The 20,498-nt window shown below is 35.5% G+C and overlaps 1 protein-coding gene and 1 long non-coding RNA gene across 4 annotated transcripts in view; both read left to right on the top strand.

Annotated features, from left to right (window-relative positions):
- Positions 1 to 2,535: 2,535 nt before the first annotated feature.
- Positions 2,536 to 13,874, top strand: LOC139129122 (uncharacterized). Of its 3 annotated transcripts, none has more exons than XR_011551521.1 (5): positions 2,536 to 2,602; positions 3,600 to 3,685; positions 4,900 to 5,007; positions 7,954 to 8,095; positions 13,783 to 13,874. It is a non-coding gene; the product is annotated as an uncharacterized lncRNA (long non-coding RNA). The 3 variants fall into 3 exon arrangements; XR_011551520.1 differs by having other exon boundaries at positions 8,945 to 13,874; XR_011551519.1 differs by lacking the exon at positions 13,783 to 13,874 and having other exon boundaries at positions 7,954 to 8,938.
- Positions 13,875 to 14,576: 702 nt separating this feature from the next.
- The window catches only part of LOC139129121 (carbohydrate sulfotransferase 3-like), a 90,554-nt gene continuing 84,632 nt past the window's right edge, over positions 14,577 to 20,498 (top strand). Inside the window, exon 1 of the mRNA XM_070694779.1 lies at positions 14,577 to 14,732. Within this exon, the coding sequence (XP_070550880.1) occupies positions 14,705 to 14,732 (28 nt within the window). The 5' untranslated portion in view covers positions 14,577 to 14,704. The remainder of the gene's footprint in view (positions 14,733 to 20,498) is intronic.

The raw sequence follows: 20,498 nt of genomic DNA, 5'->3' as shown, positions 1-20,498 counted from the left end.
CAGGTCACGCCCTCAGTGGGAGTCAAGGTTGGCCGTCTGTGACGTCACAGGTGTGTTCATTTACATCGAATAGCGGTCCAACGCCGCCTTATCTCTGCCCGGTATCCGCTAACAAAACAGGCTTCGCGCTGCCCATTCGCCACGTTCGCCAATGCGAATCGAAATCCGAAGTGGCGAAAAAAAATCGATCCTAATTCGCCACAGTGGCGAAACTGATTTTTGTTAAAAAATATGGTAAATAAAGAAAAAACGTGGGGGTTTTTAGTCTTTTGTTTAATCTGCGCTTCTCTCTCGGCGATTCGCAAAAACTGTGTCTACTTCCGTATTTTTGCGTTCTTTCCGTCGCGTCGTACGTATTTGCAATCGAGCCAAGTCTCGCGAGAGATTTGACGTCATCTAGTCTAGTGTACAGCATGCATAAATGGCTCTCGCGAGAATTGAAACTTACACACACGCAATCGAGCCCTTGTGATAAATTTGACGTCATTTTGTCCTGTGTACAGGGGCATAGGAACGCTCGCTCGCGAGAATTGAAACTTTTGCTATACATAGCAGACATACGCATTTTAGTCGAGGCAACAAGGTTCGGTGTTATAGTTGATTTACACTGATTGCGGTCTAGATGTTCTGTGTTGTGCATTTTAATCACGGTCTAAACATTCCATGTTGTGGTCGAGTTGCATCGCGTTCCTCGTGGTCCGGTATTCCCCGTTGTTCTTCAATTTAGCCTAAGTAATTGCCGTCCAACGACGCGTTCCGTGTTGCTGTCGATTTGTATCATGGAGGACTCTACCTCCATGATTTGTATCATGATCTCTACGTTCCGTGTTGTTGTTCGTTTTAATGGTGTCTCAACGTTCAGTGTTGCTGTTCATGCAGCTGATTTGCATCGTGGTTCCAACCTTCCGTGTCGTAGTTGTAGTGCATTTTAATCACGGTCCCATTTACGTTTTTTACTGTCGATTTGCATTGCGGTCACGACGTTCCGTGTTGTAGACTAGTGCATTTTAATGGCAGTCACAACGTTCAGTGTTGGTGTTCATGCAGTTGACTTGCATTGCGGTCCCAGCCTTCTGTGTGGCGAGTAGCGAGGCAGGCTCAGCCGAGGGACCGTGGCCGATCGTACGAACCAGCCGAGACAAGCACATTATGGTTCAAACACTCCACACTTGACGGGAACTTGAAAAGTTTACAGTTGAGCCGTTCATGTTCAAAGTGAAGGAGGACACTGTCCTGATCATGTAAGCGGAAACCCTAGAAGTTACCCCCCATGGGGAGCTTACGGAGGTGTGAAATACTTTAATTCCCGTTATGAGATACGACGTCGGGCAAACTTCGGAAAGCCGAAAAAAGTCGACTGGAGAGGCTCGGGGGACACGCCCACATTGCATTTTTCTTTTGCCATATTTCATAATCACGCGCGCTAAACGAAAAAAGAAATGAATGCAACTGTTTTATAGACCATCAACTGTATTTTTGTGATTTTGCAACATGGGCATTTCACCAGACCTTTAAGTAGTTCATTTTATGGTAGCCAAATTGCATTGTAATGTTCGATTCGTACTTGATCAAATGTTGAAAAATCTGCTTATTTTGATGGTAGCAAAATGACAGTAGCGAAAAGACGACATTGTATTTGATCGAGACGCTAAAAAATCCAACTCTTTTAATGTTCATTTACGTAGCGAAATCCAAGTGTAGTTTTATCGCCAGGAAATAATACTAGAACCGTTCCCGATTGACATGTTCCAAACCCCTACAATAGTGTGCGTGTTTTGAGGTTTGATACTTCACTTTGACACTTGTTAAGCAGCATAGGTGTCGCGGATACCTTGTCTTATTACATGACAATAGCTCTATTGTTCCAGTCAGTATTCGGGTGTACCCCCTGGGGAGGTCTTATAAACGAACTGACACGAACTGATAAAATAATCCTGGGGGGTCTTATAAACGGGCAGGGTCTTATAATCGGAGGAATATGGTATCATGTTTGTAACTCTGAAATCTGTTTCTTTCCCAAGAATATACATGTTATTCGACAGCTCAAAATACCTTCCAAATAAGCATTTGAAAAGTAGAGTAATACCTTAATCCTTGTTTTGTCATATAGTGAGCATTTAAAAATCATTGTACATACATGTAGCTCATACTGGTAGTCATGTCAAAATTGACTTATTTCACAGTTTTCAGTATCATCATTGAAATTTGGTGAAAATTTGTGGTAATTTTTTTCATGAACAGCTTGTAAGAATGATAAACACTAGTTTTGAATCAAGAATAACAAATGATTTGAAGTACATTTAGATTGACGCCATCAACTGTCTGCTCACTTATTTGTGATTGTACATTTCAGCCAGACACCTGTGATTGCAAGCAGATGGAGTAGAATTTTGTTTTGTCATTTGCAGATTTTCTTTAGCATAGTTGTTATTTTTGTCCAAGGGCATAGAAGTTGTGCTCACAAGGCCATTCAGTTCAAAGTTTTTAGCCATGTGCTTATGAAAGGAACTAATGTTTGATTAATTCCCATCCATACAGGGTTTGAATTTTCAACTGGCAGCAGTGCTTTTATCACTTGGTCTTTTCACCTATACAGAACATGGTGAGTACTCCATAAGTACCTATCAGCTGATTTCTATTAACCAATCACAGATAGTTTTCCTGTCAGCTGATTTCTATTAACCAATCACAGATAGTTTTCCTGTCAGCTGATTTCTATTAACCAAGGTGTCTGTTTTGAGTTGTGAGGAAGCACAAGGCTGCTTACTTTTGCCGTTTAACCAAATTATTTTCCAAAATGAGGCTGGAAATTTCAGTCATAGCAGACTAGTAGGCAAGGTGATCAGAATGCTGCAAGTAAAGCAGTGAGCAAAATGAATATATGAAAGACAGATGTTGGTAATTGGTAATTATTATCGATTTTTCTGGTGATATGAAATGAGAAGTCAAATGCTTTTATCAGACGAGGTATTTAATACTGCAATTCCTTTTTGTTCCTGTATTGCTCCCGAGCTGTCCTTCAAATAATGTTTAACTTTTCAAACGATGACTCTTAATATTCTGAAAAATCTTTCTGGTAGCAGCACAGGGTTAATACGGAAGGATGTTTACCACAGTTACAGCAATTTTGTTTGTATGAAAGTAATCGGCAATATATCTGAATGTTAATAATTGGAGACTTGTTGAAAGAAATATATGTTTGCAGTTGTTTTGCTTCTTTCAATATTTCATCTTCATCCTTCAAATCTCAATTGCTTTTGAGTTCAGTGTCTTCCTGACAATAGTTTTGATTCATACAGTATTTCAATGTATGTTGATTTTAGTAATATAGCAATAGATTGATTGTACAGGTAGTGGCATTCAATTAGTTATGTCAAAGTGTTCAAAACATATCCTGAACAAATTTGAACTAAGCTGTTGGTAGAATGTGATACACATATATCACTGACTTTAATGACTGACTGGTATCAACTTCATTATTTGAAAACTCTTATACATTCTGTTACATAAGTCAGTTACAAAATGTAACCACATTATTTGATGTTTGTTGCCCAATAGTCATATCAAATAATTCAACAATTTACTGTTTCTTCTTTCAGTGTTGAGGAGGAGACTCTCTCAAATATTTAATGCATGCATACTTGCCAAGAGATGTCCAACAGGTTGTTCTCATCAATACAAAGAAGTAAGTTGTGTACTGTTTCTAATTATTATAGCAATAATTGCAATAGAATTGTATGTTTGAGTTCCAAATTTATTTTAAATTAGCTTTAGCAGCTGATCAGATGTAATTACCTATCTGTGTCATGACAAAGTAAATGTATGTAGTATGTTATTTATTCATTTTGCTTCGTAAAGGTCAGGGTTAGCCATGGTTGGCAAATGGAAATGCTGATTTTATTGAGCAGTACTGATACTGCCATGTTTACCTTGAGTTGATAGGGCATCACATTTATCAGTAAAGAGATGTCACAGCCTGTGGATGAGAGAGACAATTTGTCACACAATAGCTAAAGTATCAGACTCATGATCAAAGGATGGTAAATTTGATGACCAGAGGTGGCCAGAGTAGCAGACTTGCTATCAGTGGATTGTGACTACGAGACTGCAAGGTGCTTTACTCATTGCTCAGATAGGTAGTTGGTGATGGGTGTGGAAATGGGGGTTTGCCTGTTGGATGATAAATTAAACAAATTCTGTTCTCTGATCAAGCTGGGCATGCATGTAGTTACATCTATAGCTAGTTCCCTATATCTTTTGTAACATTTAATATTCTATCGTCTATCATGTTAGCAATTAATAATGTGTGCAAGTCCTTCTTATAAATATATCTAACAGTCATTTAGATCACATTGCGTGTGAAGACCAGTCCAAAAACTGAATTAATTTGGAGTATTTCTGAACTCTGATTTTGTCATTGTATGACATGAATTTTTATTCTGTATGCTTAGTTGATGCTCTGCAGTGCACAACCAAATATATTCATTGTTGCTTTCTGAGAAGAATTTATTTTGACTTTGCTTGTAGAATTAAACTTAAGAAGTGAACAATAACAAATAAAAAGTTGGGATGTATGTCCTTTTAAATCATAAATTTGTCATTGTTCTGGATGCTGTGTATATACCAAACAATGTCTCCACTGTACTATACCCTCCAACAAAAATCTTGTTTTTTCAGTGAAAAACATTACAATACTTGAGATTTCTTTTATTATTATTTTATTTGATCAGACCTTCAACATGGCAGGTTCAAGTTGAGAAGATGACATAAAATATCCTTACAGAGGGGAGATTTGATTTTATTCTTAGTTACTGCTTCAGTCAATAGCACAATTATTTGGAAAGATGGAATGATCTAATTTTAAGCTGATCCAGAAATGTTTCTTTTTCTTGGTTTCAGACTGATGTGATTGTGTTTCTTGCCAATATGACATTTGGACTGTGTGCAGTATTCCATCTTGCTTATCTGGGTGTTATGTTTGACAGTAATGCACAGTTACAAGAAGAGGTATCAGTAGTTTTTTATCATATTCGTTACAATCTTTGACATCAACACAAATCAGCCCAATTACATTCCTTAGACGTTTGCCTTTAATTATGCCAAAATAAAAATAAATGCGTTGCAGCACTTAACTCAAGTGTCACATCTTTGCATGGTCTTTCAAGGAAGTAGTATCGTACATTTATCATACACTCTAACAGTGTCTTTTACAGCTAACCTAATTTGATGTTCATCTGTGCCCCAAATCTGAGGACTTTGACATTTTATACTGTGAGATTGTGTTATTTTAAGGTGACAGTGCATTTTCCATAAAGTCAGTTTGTGAGAAAACAAAAATCATGTTGAAATCATAAGTTTGACTTGACATTATGACTTTCTTTTACACTGCAAATATAAACCAGAATTTCTCATGACCAACTCTTGTAGTCTGCCACTAATCAGTATTGTAATCAATGGTACCAAAGTCACATTCCTATGTAGCTAGGCAAAATTCAACAGTGTATGTAACTAGGAACACTTACTGCTGCTTTGATGATATTACATTGTACTTGTTGATGGTTTAAATGTTTTGCTGTTAGTTGTTCAGTACATCATTACAGTTATTTGATGCTTATAGTTTAACCTTTGACCCTGATAGTCTCATTTTGTGTCTGGTAGAGCTTATCAATGAATTCTGTCTGTATTTGCTTGGTGGTTGAATTTTATCTCAAGTGGGCATTAATTGACCGCCAGAACAAATCAACGTGTGAAGGAGTGTATTCAAGCCATGAATAGTTCAGACAATTTGTCTGGATGACTTGTTCAAAATGATATTCCCACTTTACACAACACCATGTTGGGTAGTTACCATCACTGTACAAATGTTAATCTAAAGTTACACTCAAACCACTTCTAGGCCAAGTTGATTGAACCCTTCCACTGCTAGAAGTTGATTCTTTTTCATAGTTTTTAGCTCACAGTTGGTATACCAATGTGAGGTTATCGTCTAAGCTGAAGTTGGTGGAGTCTGTATGTATGTGTGTATGTATTTATGTATGTGCGTACGTACAGTATGTCCATCAACATCAAAAACACGCAAACTGCTGCATGTTTCAGCTTGGTATTTGGTGTGTTTATGCATCCTGGGCTATAGATGGGATTTCGTTCAAATGAAGTTTGCATTGCCTAAATTATGCAAATGAACTTACAAAATGTTAAAATGGTCAAAAATTAATAACTCAAGAACTACTGTTTTGATCGATTTGAAAATTAGTGGGCAAGTACCTTAGGTGGACCTTATACAGTTATATGTATATTGTGAAGATATCTTGAATTTTGTATTTTTGCTGAATTTTTTGGTTATTTTTGTCATTTTAAGTAAAAATTCTTCTTCTCTGAAACTGCTGGCCCAATTGCTCTCAAATTTAGGTTGGACAGTGCAAGGATGTTACCCTTCTAATTTGTCGGAAATTACAACAGAATTGGCAAAATTACCATTTTGGGCAATTTTTGTCGTTTTTGGTCAAAAATTGTAAAAAAATATGTTTTCTTTCAACTTGTTGGACAGACAGCTTTTATATTTGGTTTACAGTTGCCCAGGGATGACAATAGTGGGATATGTGGAAATTTTCAAGAAATATGCAAATTTGTATTTTTAAGACAATTTTGTCATTTTCGGTCAAGAAAACTTGTTCTCAAAAACTACTTGTCTTATAGCTTTGCAATTAGGTATAAAAGTCCTGAAGGATGTTCTCTTCTGCTCAAAGTGTTTGGAAACCCCAAATCTGTATAATTTAGGTAATTTTCTCAGTCTTTGACCCTAAATGACCTATACCAACCCAGGATATGTGAGACAGTGGTTAAGGCTGTGAACATAATTTTGTCATATTTGGTATCAATTTGTAGTGAAATTTGATCCAGAAAACTAAGCTGAGGTTAATTTTTTCATTTTGGACCAATGTTTACAACTTTTCCATGCAAGACACACATGAACTGATAAGAAATTTCAATCCAGGATAATTCCAGATGTCATAATCACCCCCACAGTGCAAGGCATTTCACCATCTGTAACTAACTTAAGTGCTGTTTACATTTGAATGACAGCACTGATAGCATTTTAAAAATCCCCAAGGTTGTAAATAAATCACCTACTTTACATTTCCCCACTCTCCCACCTTTTCTTTTTGTCAAGCCTTCTCTGGCTGATTTTTTTATTGACATTTGCTAATGTATGTAGGATCTGCTTGTCCCATTGCTGCAGAAGTTGATATGCATGTTTCTAAAGTTTACCTCCAGTACCTATGTTGCAGACCTTATTTGCTGTTGTCATTCTTGTTTTTCTGGTTGTACTGTGTAGAAATCATTGTCATAATATCAATGTAGAATTTTGCTGCACTGAACAGATAGAAACAACATTCATTGTTGACCTTTGGTACCAATACTACTAGTATGTACCAATTCCGATCAAATGTGAGCAACACAGTATCATTGGCGGTATTTTTTTACAGTAGGGAACTTATGTATCACCAAGCATATTACTCATACATCTTTGATGATCAACCGTATTTCTCAAATATTATAGATCTTTGAGTATGTCAATTACCTTGCATTGATTGGTCAGTATCACTTACGGATTATTGATCAATCAGTGAATTTCTAAAACATAGGTTAATCAGTATGGAACTCACACATCATTGATCAATCAATATATTGCAAAAACACCAATAATTCACTTTATCACTCTTGCACTATTGATCAAGCAGCATATCAATCAAACAATGAAGTAAGAATGTCACTAAAGGATCAATGATCAGAGCAGATTCCTTCACAATATTCATTAGTCATTACATCAATGCATCATCATTGATCAATTTATATATTCAATGAACTGTTGACCAGAGTGGAAATGACATGAGCCTGACTGACAGAGACAATCTCAATTAAACCATGTTAACGCTGTTTTTGTCTTTTCAGGGCTATGCTGCTGACCATACACTGAGTAAATGGGCCGAGTTGGATTATGCAAGTCACTATGTGGTATTAGTTTGTTATGTCTTCTACAAACTGATCTAGAATCAACGACATCACTACAACATGAGAACAAAAACTTTCCAAGGTAAATTATTGGTGCCATTGTACACACTATACTTATTTTTGAATAGAGCACATATTTAAAATATTTGCATGTAGCATTGTTTTCAATTTAATTGACAGCATTTCTGGCATTTCATTTCTGTGTTGATTTAAGGTAGTATGCGCCTAGAAAATGAAGAACTTACACTTTTGCTCAAAGTTTCCTTAAGGAATATTTGAACTGTTCTCTTTCAAAATCAAGGATAAAAAGTGGGGGTCACCGTGCAAATTTTTGGTACTGGAGAAACAAATGTCCAGAGATTTACTGATATTTAAAATTCAAGATGGCTGCCATCCCTGTGTTAACTCTATGGAGAATAATAAAATCATTAAATTTTTGAAAAACTAAGCCAGGGAAAAGTTTTCTTACACCAAGAGCTTTATAATGAACCCCCACAAGAGATAGATCAAAATAGAATTGTAAAGGTTTTAGAATCTGCATATCTGTCCCCGGGGCGCGTTCTACCTCAATACAATTTCTTCATATTTTTTGTTACATCTTTCTGCATTGCCCTGTGGGCATGTATAAATTTTCACTTTACTAGCTTAAATATTGCAAAGAGGCCATGGTGACACATTCTGTTGGGTGTAACTGAATGATCAACATTACTAGATTCTGAAATATTGGACAAGATTTTTTTCAGTCAAAAAAGAAAGTGCACTGTTGCAAAATTGCAAAATCATTGTGTTTCAGGTAAAGCATGCATTTGTTATAGGGGAAACTAAATTTGTATTTTTATACTTAGAATATATGAACAAAGATATAAAATGTCAGTTGTTTAACCCATTTTTCTGTCTACATTTCAATTTGAAAACAACAATAATATACAAGGGGGAAGCTGATAATATGAGGTTATTATGAAAATACTGCAAAGTGAAAATATGATTGAAGATGTATGGAGCATGAAGCCTGATGAACAGTGAAGAGCAGAGGGTACACATCCAAATTGTATTGTTCTTGATGGAGATGTATATTTCTATTGTTCTTGATGGATATGTATATTTCTATTGTTCTTGATAGAGATGTGTATTTCTATTGTTCTTGATGGAGATGTATATTTCTATTGTTCTTGATGGATATGTATATTTCTATTGTTCTTGATAGAGATGTATATTTCTATTGTTCTTGATGGATATGTATATTTCTATTGTTCTTGATAGAGATGTATATTTCTATTGTTCTTGATGGAGATTTATATTTCTATTGTTCTTGATGAAAGAGGTAAACTGGTTATAGTAATTTGTAATGTCAGTGTGTGTGACAGACTGTACTCCAAGGATTGCGATTCAATTTTATGGAGTCACACGATTTTGATCAGCATGTCTGTCCACAAAGTTTGGTGTAGTTAAAACATAAATTACCAAAACAGACATTACTCAATTACTGAAAGAGTAATGGATAACTATCTGATTTGGGCAAGAGTAAGCCAAATTCTTGTACTTGGCTCCATCTTGCCTATTAGTTTTTGGCTTTCCTTTCTCTCTTGCCCATAAATTAATTTAAAAGTCACCAGGGCAAATCCCTCTATTCCCATTGTGATACTTACTAACCAAAGAAATCCCACCAATTTTTATGAAAATGTTGCCTGCAAGAAACCAGTTTTCACTGGAATATGGACAAGCATTGACAACTGACACATTCCCTTGTGGCTATGCACTGGAACATGGACAAGCATTGACAACTGACACATTCCCTTGTAGCATCTGTGCGAATGATACCAGGATATACACAAATCCATTCACTTGGATTCTCATTTCATTTGTACCAGTAAGATATCCATATTGACCACTCTAAAATTGTCAAGTGAATAAAATAAATGCTTCCGTAGTAAAGATATGCAATACAAATGATGGAAGTGCTGTGTCTGCCTCAGTACAGAGTTTACAGTGCATACTAGGGGGTTGATGAGCATCTATGCATCAACTGCTGCTTTTTTTGTGTGTGAAAAAGTTAGCAAATCTAGTGTTTTTAAAAACAAGATTCATATTGAGTCGAATTATTTCAGATGATTTACATACACTTTATGAATTAGATAAAATGAATACCAGTTTATACTATAGGTTGCATTTTGCAAATATTAACATAACTTGACCAATGGAAGTCTGTTAAATTGCTGATGGCATGACATGGAATTGTAATGTGTAATACTGTATCTTGTCCATGACTTGTTAACAGGACTTGTGAGAAAAAAGTGTTTTCAAAGGACTGTTAGTGTACAGTAGAGACCCCTGCTGACGTTATCAAGCAATCTGTCATTCTTTAACTCAAATGGTAAACAAGGAAATAATTCTTGGCAACAAGTAACAGGGGTGGGCGTGAGTGAAGATTGCTAGATTTTAGAGGGACTTCCTTCGGGCTATGTACGCTTTCTGTAATGACCTCCTTGGTCACTTTGTGATAAATGTGAAACACTATCTGTCTGTGTATGATAATCTACGCTTCTCACGCCAATGATGTCATTCAGAGAGCACATTGCTGAAGGGCATTGATTACTTGTATTAAAAAACTAAGGTTTCATGTCACAATAGACAAATGCACTACATATTTCACCATCATGTGGTTTATCTTATTTTTCTTAAACATTTTTTTGTCCTTTCAACATGTAGTGAACCATAGCTGTAATGGATAGGAGATTTTTTTAATCTTGCCAATTGCAGGGATGGCTCAATTACTGACATTGGCTGTCTTTAATATTTTCATATCACTTTGAATAGCCAACCACAAGCTGTAATACACAGCACCACAGATTCATAGCATAACATTATCACACGGCAAACTGTTTATACATAACAGCAAAATATGTCTCATAAGAAAAATAATAATGGCATTTTCTGCTTATACAGTTCAATATTTTAATTTGTAAGGACATACGCAGTATTTTTCAAATTTTTGCCATGTTACATTCAAACAATATTGTGGATATTTTGATAAATTTTTTTTCAATAAAATGTTTTGTTAAATCCCATAATGACAAATGGTTGAAAAAATACAAATTTGTGATAAACAATGCCAAATTTACAAAAAAGTGTGTGGTATTTTTTTATGTATTCCATCTCAATTTTCTATGTCTATGAAAAGTTCAAGGAAAAAACTAGCCAACTACTGGTGACTACACACAGCCTGACCTTTAACAACTGGTTAAAATAGTTGGCCTTCTGACATGTAATTGATCTTTTGCTCAGGTATGTTTGAAAGGGAATATTACTTGATGTAGTCATGAAATACAATGATTCAAAGACAATATCTTTAATTATAACTTTTATGTTTTTTCTGAGAATTTCCATTACTGTATTTATTATGATGAAACTTCAGTAACACCAAAAGAAAAGTGTGCATTTACTGGCCTACCACTCACATTTTCTGTTGGAACTTTATTGTCCCTGCAAAGGTCAATAGTTCAAAGCTTGAACTCATTATTTTTGGGGGTGATTTCTATGCTGTGTTCTGTTCCTAAAGCAAGCTGAATGTTAAAGGGATATAAGCTGTAACTTGTGGCAAGTTTTTCAGTATTCTGCTTCTGTATATCAACTACCGTGTCTGACACTGATCCGTTTGTCATGCTGAAATTTCAACTCTCCTTTTTGTCGACACAGCTTGTATGTGTGTAGTGATCATTGTTTATTGTTTACAAATGAATTCTAGTCTGGACTTGAATACAATTTTCAACAATAACAATGGAGATTATACTCATATAGGTTGTGTTGATATGCTAAATACTTGGCATTAAATTACAGTTTAGGGATTCAATGCAGAAAGTGTAGCGAAACCACAAAACAAAAGTTCTGAAAGAATAGTCAAAAGATACAGCTTATGGAGCTTTAAACAGTTTTACCACCTTTGCCCTGTGTACAGATCCACATTTGCCATTGAAAATAATGGGGCTTGACCAAACTATGGTGATAAAAGGGTGAAAGATAATGAATATGGTGCACAGATAATTATGACTTGACAAGTGACTTCTGTAAATCATATCAGTTATAAAGTCAGAATGGAATGATTTACAGCCGGCTTGTCTTTCAAGGAGAGAACTGTTTAGTCAGCAATTGGTAGAAAAATATAATAGCTATTTAGTCAGCAAGTAGAACAGAGATCAAATAACTTAACTATTTACTTGAAAGGTTTGCATCGACAAGGTTGTGCAATGCAAACTGAGAAGAGGAAATGACAATGGTAATTTTGTAAATTTTAAAAGCTGTTGTAAAATGTGAGTTCAACAGTAGTCAGGTTACAATGACAATGAATGGTGTCGTTTTACTCACATCAATGATTCTCCAACCTGCTGTCAATAATTGTAAAATATTAGTGGTGATATTTTATAGTAAACGTTGAATTATACATTTAAAAGGTGGGCTTGAGTTTAGGGTTCTTCCAAGGGCTTACCCATGCAAACAAAATGGGCTGCCATTCTGCTTTTTAATATGCCACTGATACTGAGTTTGAAATGAACTTTTATAGTTATTCTATGCTTGTAAAATAGAAATCCTGTTAACTTTATTTTGCTCAAGTAAAAAGTGGAAATACCACAAAGTAGAGTCTACATTGTACCAGCAAACACATACAATGATGCTTGTGACCTTGTTTGCCATCTACTGATCATCGTTTTTCTTAAAAAATAAACAAAATTACCAACATTCTATGCAATACTTTAATGTTGCAGATATATACACTTTGGAGGGTTTTGGACATTTTGAGAGAAGTATTGTAATATCATATTGAATTGTAATATATTTGGTCTCCAAATTAATAATTATCTCCTTATTTTTAGTTTGAAGATTGTGGCATGATAAATGAGTTGTTGCCCAATATAACACGTGCCCCCTTTATCATATCAACATTGATGTTATTTGAACAGTATTGGAGACAGGATAGAGTTGTCTATCTGATGCAGTAAATGACACCCAGTATGATACAGGAACAGCTGTCACTGGATGATAACCTCAAATGCATAGTATGCCCTCTTGGCGGTTATGACTTTGCATAAAATATGAATGCACTCCTATAATTATGAAATTCAGTGCGAAGAAATGTCATATTTAATATTTGTTGATGTTTATATAAGTTGAGAAACAACGATCTTTGAAAAATCTAGTGAAAGGATCCTCATGTGTATGGACAACTTTTTGAACATAGAATGTGTATATATATGGTAAAGTATATGGACATAAGTTTTGATGTCAAGAATGATAAACATGCATGATAAATATACCTGGTACTGCATTGGACCAACAGATGTACGGTACTCTATGATGGGTGTAGAACTTGTTCTGAAAGGAGGGCATGAAACTTGTGTCTTCATGTACACATGGAATAAGAACATTTCTGTCCAAATGTTGATTGGTCGAATATGAAATGTATGCAGGTGTTGAAAATAATTTATTCTTAGTAGAATTTCAAGCAAAAGCCATTGTCTTATTGCAACTCTCTGATTATGTATTATCAACTGGCCATTTTATAATGTGCACTGCTTTAGTTTTGCCATATTTATACTTCACTTTATAGAAGAATTTTTCAGTACATCACTTGCACATTTATAATCTAAGTATTATTTTGTGAATCATTCTACTTTGTAGAAAACTTGTGGACATTTTATCATGCTTCTAAAAAAGACTAGTTTATAGCCTTCATCAGCAATGTAGTGTTATGTTTTGTTTATGTTTTGGTATTTTCAGCTCCCTGTTTCATATGAAATTAACTTTGAAGATTGTATGGGTATGTGCTCAATTTAATACACATTTTAATAAAATATTATTTTACATACGAAGTGGTTTTGAACACTCTTTTGTCATTTATTATCATTTATGTCGCATTCATATATTTCTTTTCTAGCTACCTCAAACTTGTAAGCTCTAAACATATTTTTCTTTGCTTTACCTTCTACAAAAAAATTTGATTTTGTCCTTAAGGATAAAATGGTGTGTGATAGCATAGAGTAATGCATGTGTTATAAAACATCTGACATGGAAAATCAAGAATTAGGTAAAAATTATTTGTAAAAATATCATTGCTGAGATTGAATTTCAGGTTGTCACCCTGTCCACTGTATATGGTGTAATATTACTCTTACTGTTTATCACCATACCACTATGCTTGAATGCCATTCAGACGACTAGGAATTCACCCAGCTTCACCTTGGTGTGTCTGAACTACACATTTTAGGAAAGAGTGAACAACAGCTTTTTGCAGAAAAATCAACAAAAGTGGTAATGCTTCACATATCACTTTTGACTGTCGGAATAACGCCCCAATTGTATCATTTTGATTTATTAAAGAGCCATTAAGAAAGTTTGATGTGATTTGTAATAATTTACCTAGTACTTGACGGTACAAATGCCATGTTGTAGATTTCGTTTGATGTCAATGATGGAATGTAGTCATTACAAGTTATTAGCCTTATATGTAACTGTCAGTAAGGCTTATCTTGATATACAAATGATCATGTGACCATACCAGGCTCCACCATTCGTTGACAATTTGGCAGAAGATAACATTTTGTTTCAGTTCATGATTGGAACAAGTGGTCTGTGGAGGGGATAAAGTTGCCAGCACGCCTTATCTTCTGTAATCAAGGACAATTCCATACTGTACCGTATAATGCAGAGAAGGCTGCCCAATCTTAAAGGTATTTCTATTGAATTTTCATTGCACCATGTTACTCTACAGGTTCTCTGTATATTTCAAATTGAAAAAAATGTTACACGCAAGTCAAGTGCTGTCCAAACTGAATATGCAAATAATCTTCCACCATTTTGAGGTGTTCAGACAGCACCAGCTTGGAGATAAATTAAAATCTCAATGGTCACTGTTAGTTAGTCATCGTGCCAGTATCATAACTTATTTTGCTAGGAACAAAATAAATGTCATCTGTCTCTTATACTTTGAATTTTGGTGTTTTTCCTTTTCTATTGTGCCTGTGTTGTCAACTTACCCCTTTTTACCGTTTCGAATGTAATGGTGACATAATTGCATTGACATCACAGGTCATATGTTGGGCAAATTACCTTTAAAGCAAATAGCAAAGCGAGATCTTTATGTAAACAATATGAGGTAGATTTTGTTCTATTATCACCACTTTACAAATCAAATAAAACTCCTGATGCATTTGATTCTTTGAGTAACTAAACAGCCTAGCTTACCTCACAAACATTGGTGAAAAGAGTCGTTCACTTCTTCCTTGTCTGAATTAAAGTAAGAACAGTTCACACTTCTAGCACAGGTAATATTTATCTTGTGTCTGATACGGTTTGCTATCATTACATGCATCAAGCCTATAAAACTTAAACTGTAAATGTACCAAAGCATCTACATGTATCAGTATCACCAATATCTTAACTTGTACTCGGGAAGCCATGTCTTCATGTCCGCTACATGAATTCTGCCAGTAACAGTTATGAAATCAGTATTTGTTGGCTGTGCAAAGCAGTTTACACCAGTTGCAATAGCTGAGCGATGACACAGTGTCCTAGTAGGCAGGAGTCATAGGCCAAGAGCATAGTGCTGGGCTTTGTAGAAAGGTGACTGTAAGAGCACCATGTTGTACATTGATATATGTAACATTGTTCATTTGAAATAATGTTGTATGCTTATAACCCTGATGGTTCGCTAAAATAGAGTTGATCTGAAAAAACATGGTCGTTATAGTGGTAAAGTATTAGTTGGTTTGTGACATGATGGTCGTTCCTTTTGACCATTAACCTTAGGCATGTTATTATTTAGTGAAAACACTGCTGTAATGTGATTTGTCTTACATGGTATAAGTCCATGAAACTGGTCCTTTCCTGTTGTCCTCTATTTCTCCATAATGAAACCTTTGACAAGTGGTTTTCTATGACAGTCGTTCAAAATGGCATGAACACTTACCCTCGAGGTTACTACAGGTAATTGTGGCTTGTGTTAGTGAATTCAGTGAACATCAATACCAATGTTGCATCGATTAAGAGTAAATATGATACAGTATGTCATCCTTGTTGACATCAATAACTTTGAAGAGAAAGATGTAAATTTCATGCAATCATGTCCACAGCAGCAGTCAAACAGATTTGAATGTTCAAAGAACTTCAATGTGTTTAGTGTTAATAGTCAAGAAAGCCACGCTAGTTTCAATCTCACAGGCTAATGTTTTGTGTGAGTTTGATATTATTCTTAAAGTCATCTTTCCAAGGCTGGCTCTATCTTACAGCAAATCTACTAACATGATTCCAGAGTAGAAATAGAGAGTTAATAAATAATATTGAAACTACGTTCCAGCACTTCAAATCTGATCAAACCAAGATAAGGCATTGTAAAGAACAGATTCTCATGTTTAAAATAAAGTGCCACTGAGAATGAGTATGATGTCATTGGCAGCAGATCACAGCCAGATTTCTGAAATCTCCATTTGATACAGTGAATCTTTTTGTGTATGTCATATCACTGTTACAAACTAAAGAGGTTCAAATGGCAGTGGACAATAATCCTAGATATTGGCATGAGTTTATGATGTGATGTTACTTCAGCTTACCACAAGGGTTTACTTAAAGGTTCCTCAATCGTCCATCTTAGATATACATGACTGTCTTAAGAATTCCTTGCAGATTGTAAGCTTCCTACATCAATAAGAGTTATCATGTGGTTTTTGTTGTCTGCAAGTTTTCTCTGACCAACTATGGAAGTTGCCTTTTAATGATAAAGTGTTGGTCAATAACCAATATCCTTGTAATGTTTCATTGTTGAATTTTTCCATTTTAACACGTACATCAGACAGACGCAAAGCATGTTTATAATAATTTTGCTTGTTTTGTGCAAAGCATCAAGTAGCATATTTGCTTTGTCAAGCGTAATTAACTGATCTGAAAATGTATGTTATGTATTTTTTATTTGTGCATCCATCATAAGGATACAGTACATTTTACTTTTAATTCTATTTCACTCCTGTCCATAAGGTTTAATCTATATATCTATGTCAGTACCACCCTATGGGGTCAAATGCCATTCTGGCATTTACTATTGTGGTCAAATGGCAAATTGACCATCATGTAATTCAGAGCATTCAAAATTAAGTATAATCTCTTTCACCAGCATGGTCCAGCCCAACTTAATGTTATCATTGGTGATGGTGGACCAGTTTATGTGAATTTAGGGGTGAATAGACCAATCAATTACACCCTGTCAGGTCTAGACTTTACTCTTAAGATCACATCTTGTTAGCACCAATTGCATATTTCATGGATTCCCTCATTTCCACAAAATCTTATCTTAAAGTGACAGTACCCAGTCTCTGGTTCTCACATTAGTGCTTGTTGACATTGTTTTATATGATTTTAGTCCATTGTTCTCCTTTGAAAGATGTATTCAATTATTCAATTTATTCAGAGATAAAGCTGAAAAAAATCTGCTCCCTTTAAATATGTGAAGCATCATGCTATGGTAATACATGGATACGAAGAGTTTTGAAGGTTTTGCAGTAGATTTGTAAATATGCAATAGACATGTACATTGACACTTGTCAGATGGGCATGGTAGTTTTCCATGACAACTACTGCAACTTGGTTCCAGTAATGTTACAATTGCATTTACATTTGGCCTCTGGTTGCTATAAATGATGATTGTGTTCCCTTGATGCAAATTAGTATCGCAAAAACCAGTGGCCTTGCAGTGCACTGTAAGCGTGATAGTTTGTATGGTGTGTAGAGTGATAGTCTGTATGGTATAGAGTGATCGTCTGTATGGTGTGTAGAGTGATAGTCTGTATGGTGTGTAGAGTGATAGTCTGTATGGTATAGAGTGATAGTCTGTATGGTGTGTAGATAGATAGTCTGTATGGTGTGTAGAGTGATAGTCTGTATGGTGTAGAGTGATAGTCTGTATGGTGTGTAGATAGATAGTCTGTATGGTGTAGAGTGATAGTCTGTATGGTGTAGAGTGATAGTCTGTATGGTGTATAGAGTGATAGTCTGTATGGTGTGTAGAGTGATAGTCTGTATGGTGTGTAGAGTGATAGTCTGTATGGTATAGAGTGATAGTCTGTATGGTGTAGAGTGATAGTCTGTATGGTGTGTAGAGTGATAGTCTGTATGGTATAGAGTGATAGTCTGTATGGTGTGTAGAGTGATAGTCTGTATGGTATAGAGTGATAGTCTGTATGGTGTGTAGAGTGATAGTCTGTATGGTGTAGAGTGATAGTCTGTATGGTATAGAGTGATAGTCTGTATGGTGTAGAGTGATAGTCTGTATGGTGTAGAGTGATAGTCTGTATGGTATAGAGTGATAGTCTGTATGGTATAGAGTGATAGTCTGTATGGTGTAGAGTGATAGTCTGTATGGTGTGTAGAGTGATAGTCTGTATGGTGTGTATAGTGATAGTCTGTATGGTGTGTAGAGTGATAGTCTGTATGGTATAGAGTGATAGTCTGTATGGTGTGTAGAGTGATAGTCTGTATGGTGTGTAGAGTGATAGTCTGTATGGTGTGTAGAGTGATAGTCTGTATGGTGTGTAGAGTGATAGTCTGTATGGTGTAGAGTGATAGTCTGTATGGTGTAGAGTGATAGTCTGTATGGTGTGTAGAGTGATAGTCTGTATGGTATAGAGTGATAGTCTGTATGGTGTGTAGAGTGATAGTCTGTATGGTGTATAGAGTGATAGTCTGTATGGTGTGTAGAGTGATAGTCTGTATGGTGTGTAGAGTGATAGTCTGTATGGTGTGTAGAGTGATAGTCTGTATGGTGTAGAGTGATAGTCTGTATGGTGTAGAGTGATAGTTTGTATGGTGTGTAGAGTGATAGTCTGTATGGTGTGTAAGCGTGATAGTTTGTATGGTGTGTAGAGTGATGATGACACGTATTCAAACCATGAATAAACAATTTTATATTCAGGGCATTTATTGAAATTGCCATTGGAAACTCAGGAATTTGAACAAAAAGGGTACATGAGTGAAAAACAAACTTTTGAATATCAATTAGAGAATATGCAACGTGTACCACTTGACTTTTCTCAACGGGCAATATGAAGTCATCCAGGCAGATTGGTACAAGAGGGTTAAAGGTTGAGAAGTTATAGCCAAGTCTAAAGGGCCGTATAAATGACAGGTATATGGTTAGAAATAGATTAGATTCCACTTATAGAGTTACTCAGTAATCCAAGGGATGAAATACAGCATTTGATGACACTTAACTCGTGTGAATTATGTGTCATTTTAAGATGTCTATTTTACACGTCAACAGAGGCTAGGTTGGAATCCGAGGTTGGAATTCAGTATCAGTCAAATGGCATCATGATATCTGCTTTAATATTTATTATAATCAGAAGTTTCTTTTCAAATAATAAAGAGATTTACAATATGTTTTATGAGATTCATTGAAATTACTAGCGGAAAGGGATGGAAGTGACGCTGGAAACACATGGCAACATCAAACTTATGTACACTTAGTTATCAACTGGAGATCAACAAACTCTTCACCACAATACCTAGGTGTAGTCCTTGGGTTTTTATTGGCCAACATCGAGCTCTAAGAGGAAATTGTTATCAAAAGATTAAGGATTGAGATATTGATACCAGCAATAGCTTAATGATCGACACATACATTTTAATGGCTGAAAGTAGATTTTCCTTGTTCAGTTCTTTCAAGTGAACATCCCCCCTCCAAAAAACCAACAAAAATAAAATCAGTCATCATCAGCGACACAGTTCCTGCTGATTATTAGTCACCTTAAGTATTAATAGTTGTGGACAACTATGTCTTTATGAAAGGTACATACATGTAGAGTCTATACCAAGGGTGTTCATACAGATACAGTACTCTATTGAATTCTGTCATTAAAGGAATTAACAGATTGATATAAACCATGGCACATTATTGCCATTTTAAGTTTGAATGAAATCCAACAAGTAATCAAGTAGTGTCTGTGCAGTGACTTTAGACATGAAATATTTCATATAACCAAGTGGCTGCCAATAACGACTATATTGAGATGAATGCACAAGCATGTGCATGTCATTTGGCATTGTGCATGTGCCAAGTTTGGACAAAACCTGATCCAGTTGAGCTTTTTTTAAGTGACCGGCTCAGGACATGTCATACCAAAATGGTCTCTAAGGCAGCAATTTCTAATTTGTATGCAAAACCAACAAGTATTTGCCCAAAAGTCTGTGCAAGTACAACAAATATTGATCTTTTTTTAACCATTCCCTACACTTTCATGGTCCTTTGGTTTTTCATTTTCATTTAAGTTTGGATTTTGATGTTGAAGGTAACTCTCTATTTTACAAATTCAGGGCCAGCCTTTCCATGGCAAATCACTGCTTTGACATGATTGCAGAATAATTGCCAGTGACAGTGCAATGAGATAATTATATGAATCAACTTTTCAATCAAAGACAACGTTGAAGATGATTAAAATGAGGTCTTCAAA

This window comes from Ptychodera flava, unplaced genomic scaffold, assembly GCF_041260155.1.
Source record: "Ptychodera flava strain L36383 unplaced genomic scaffold, AS_Pfla_20210202 Scaffold_93__1_contigs__length_395732_pilon, whole genome shotgun sequence".
In the NCBI taxonomy this organism is placed as follows: domain Eukaryota; kingdom Metazoa; phylum Hemichordata; class Enteropneusta; family Ptychoderidae; genus Ptychodera; species Ptychodera flava.
This window is presented reverse-complemented; position numbering and strand designations above follow the sequence as displayed.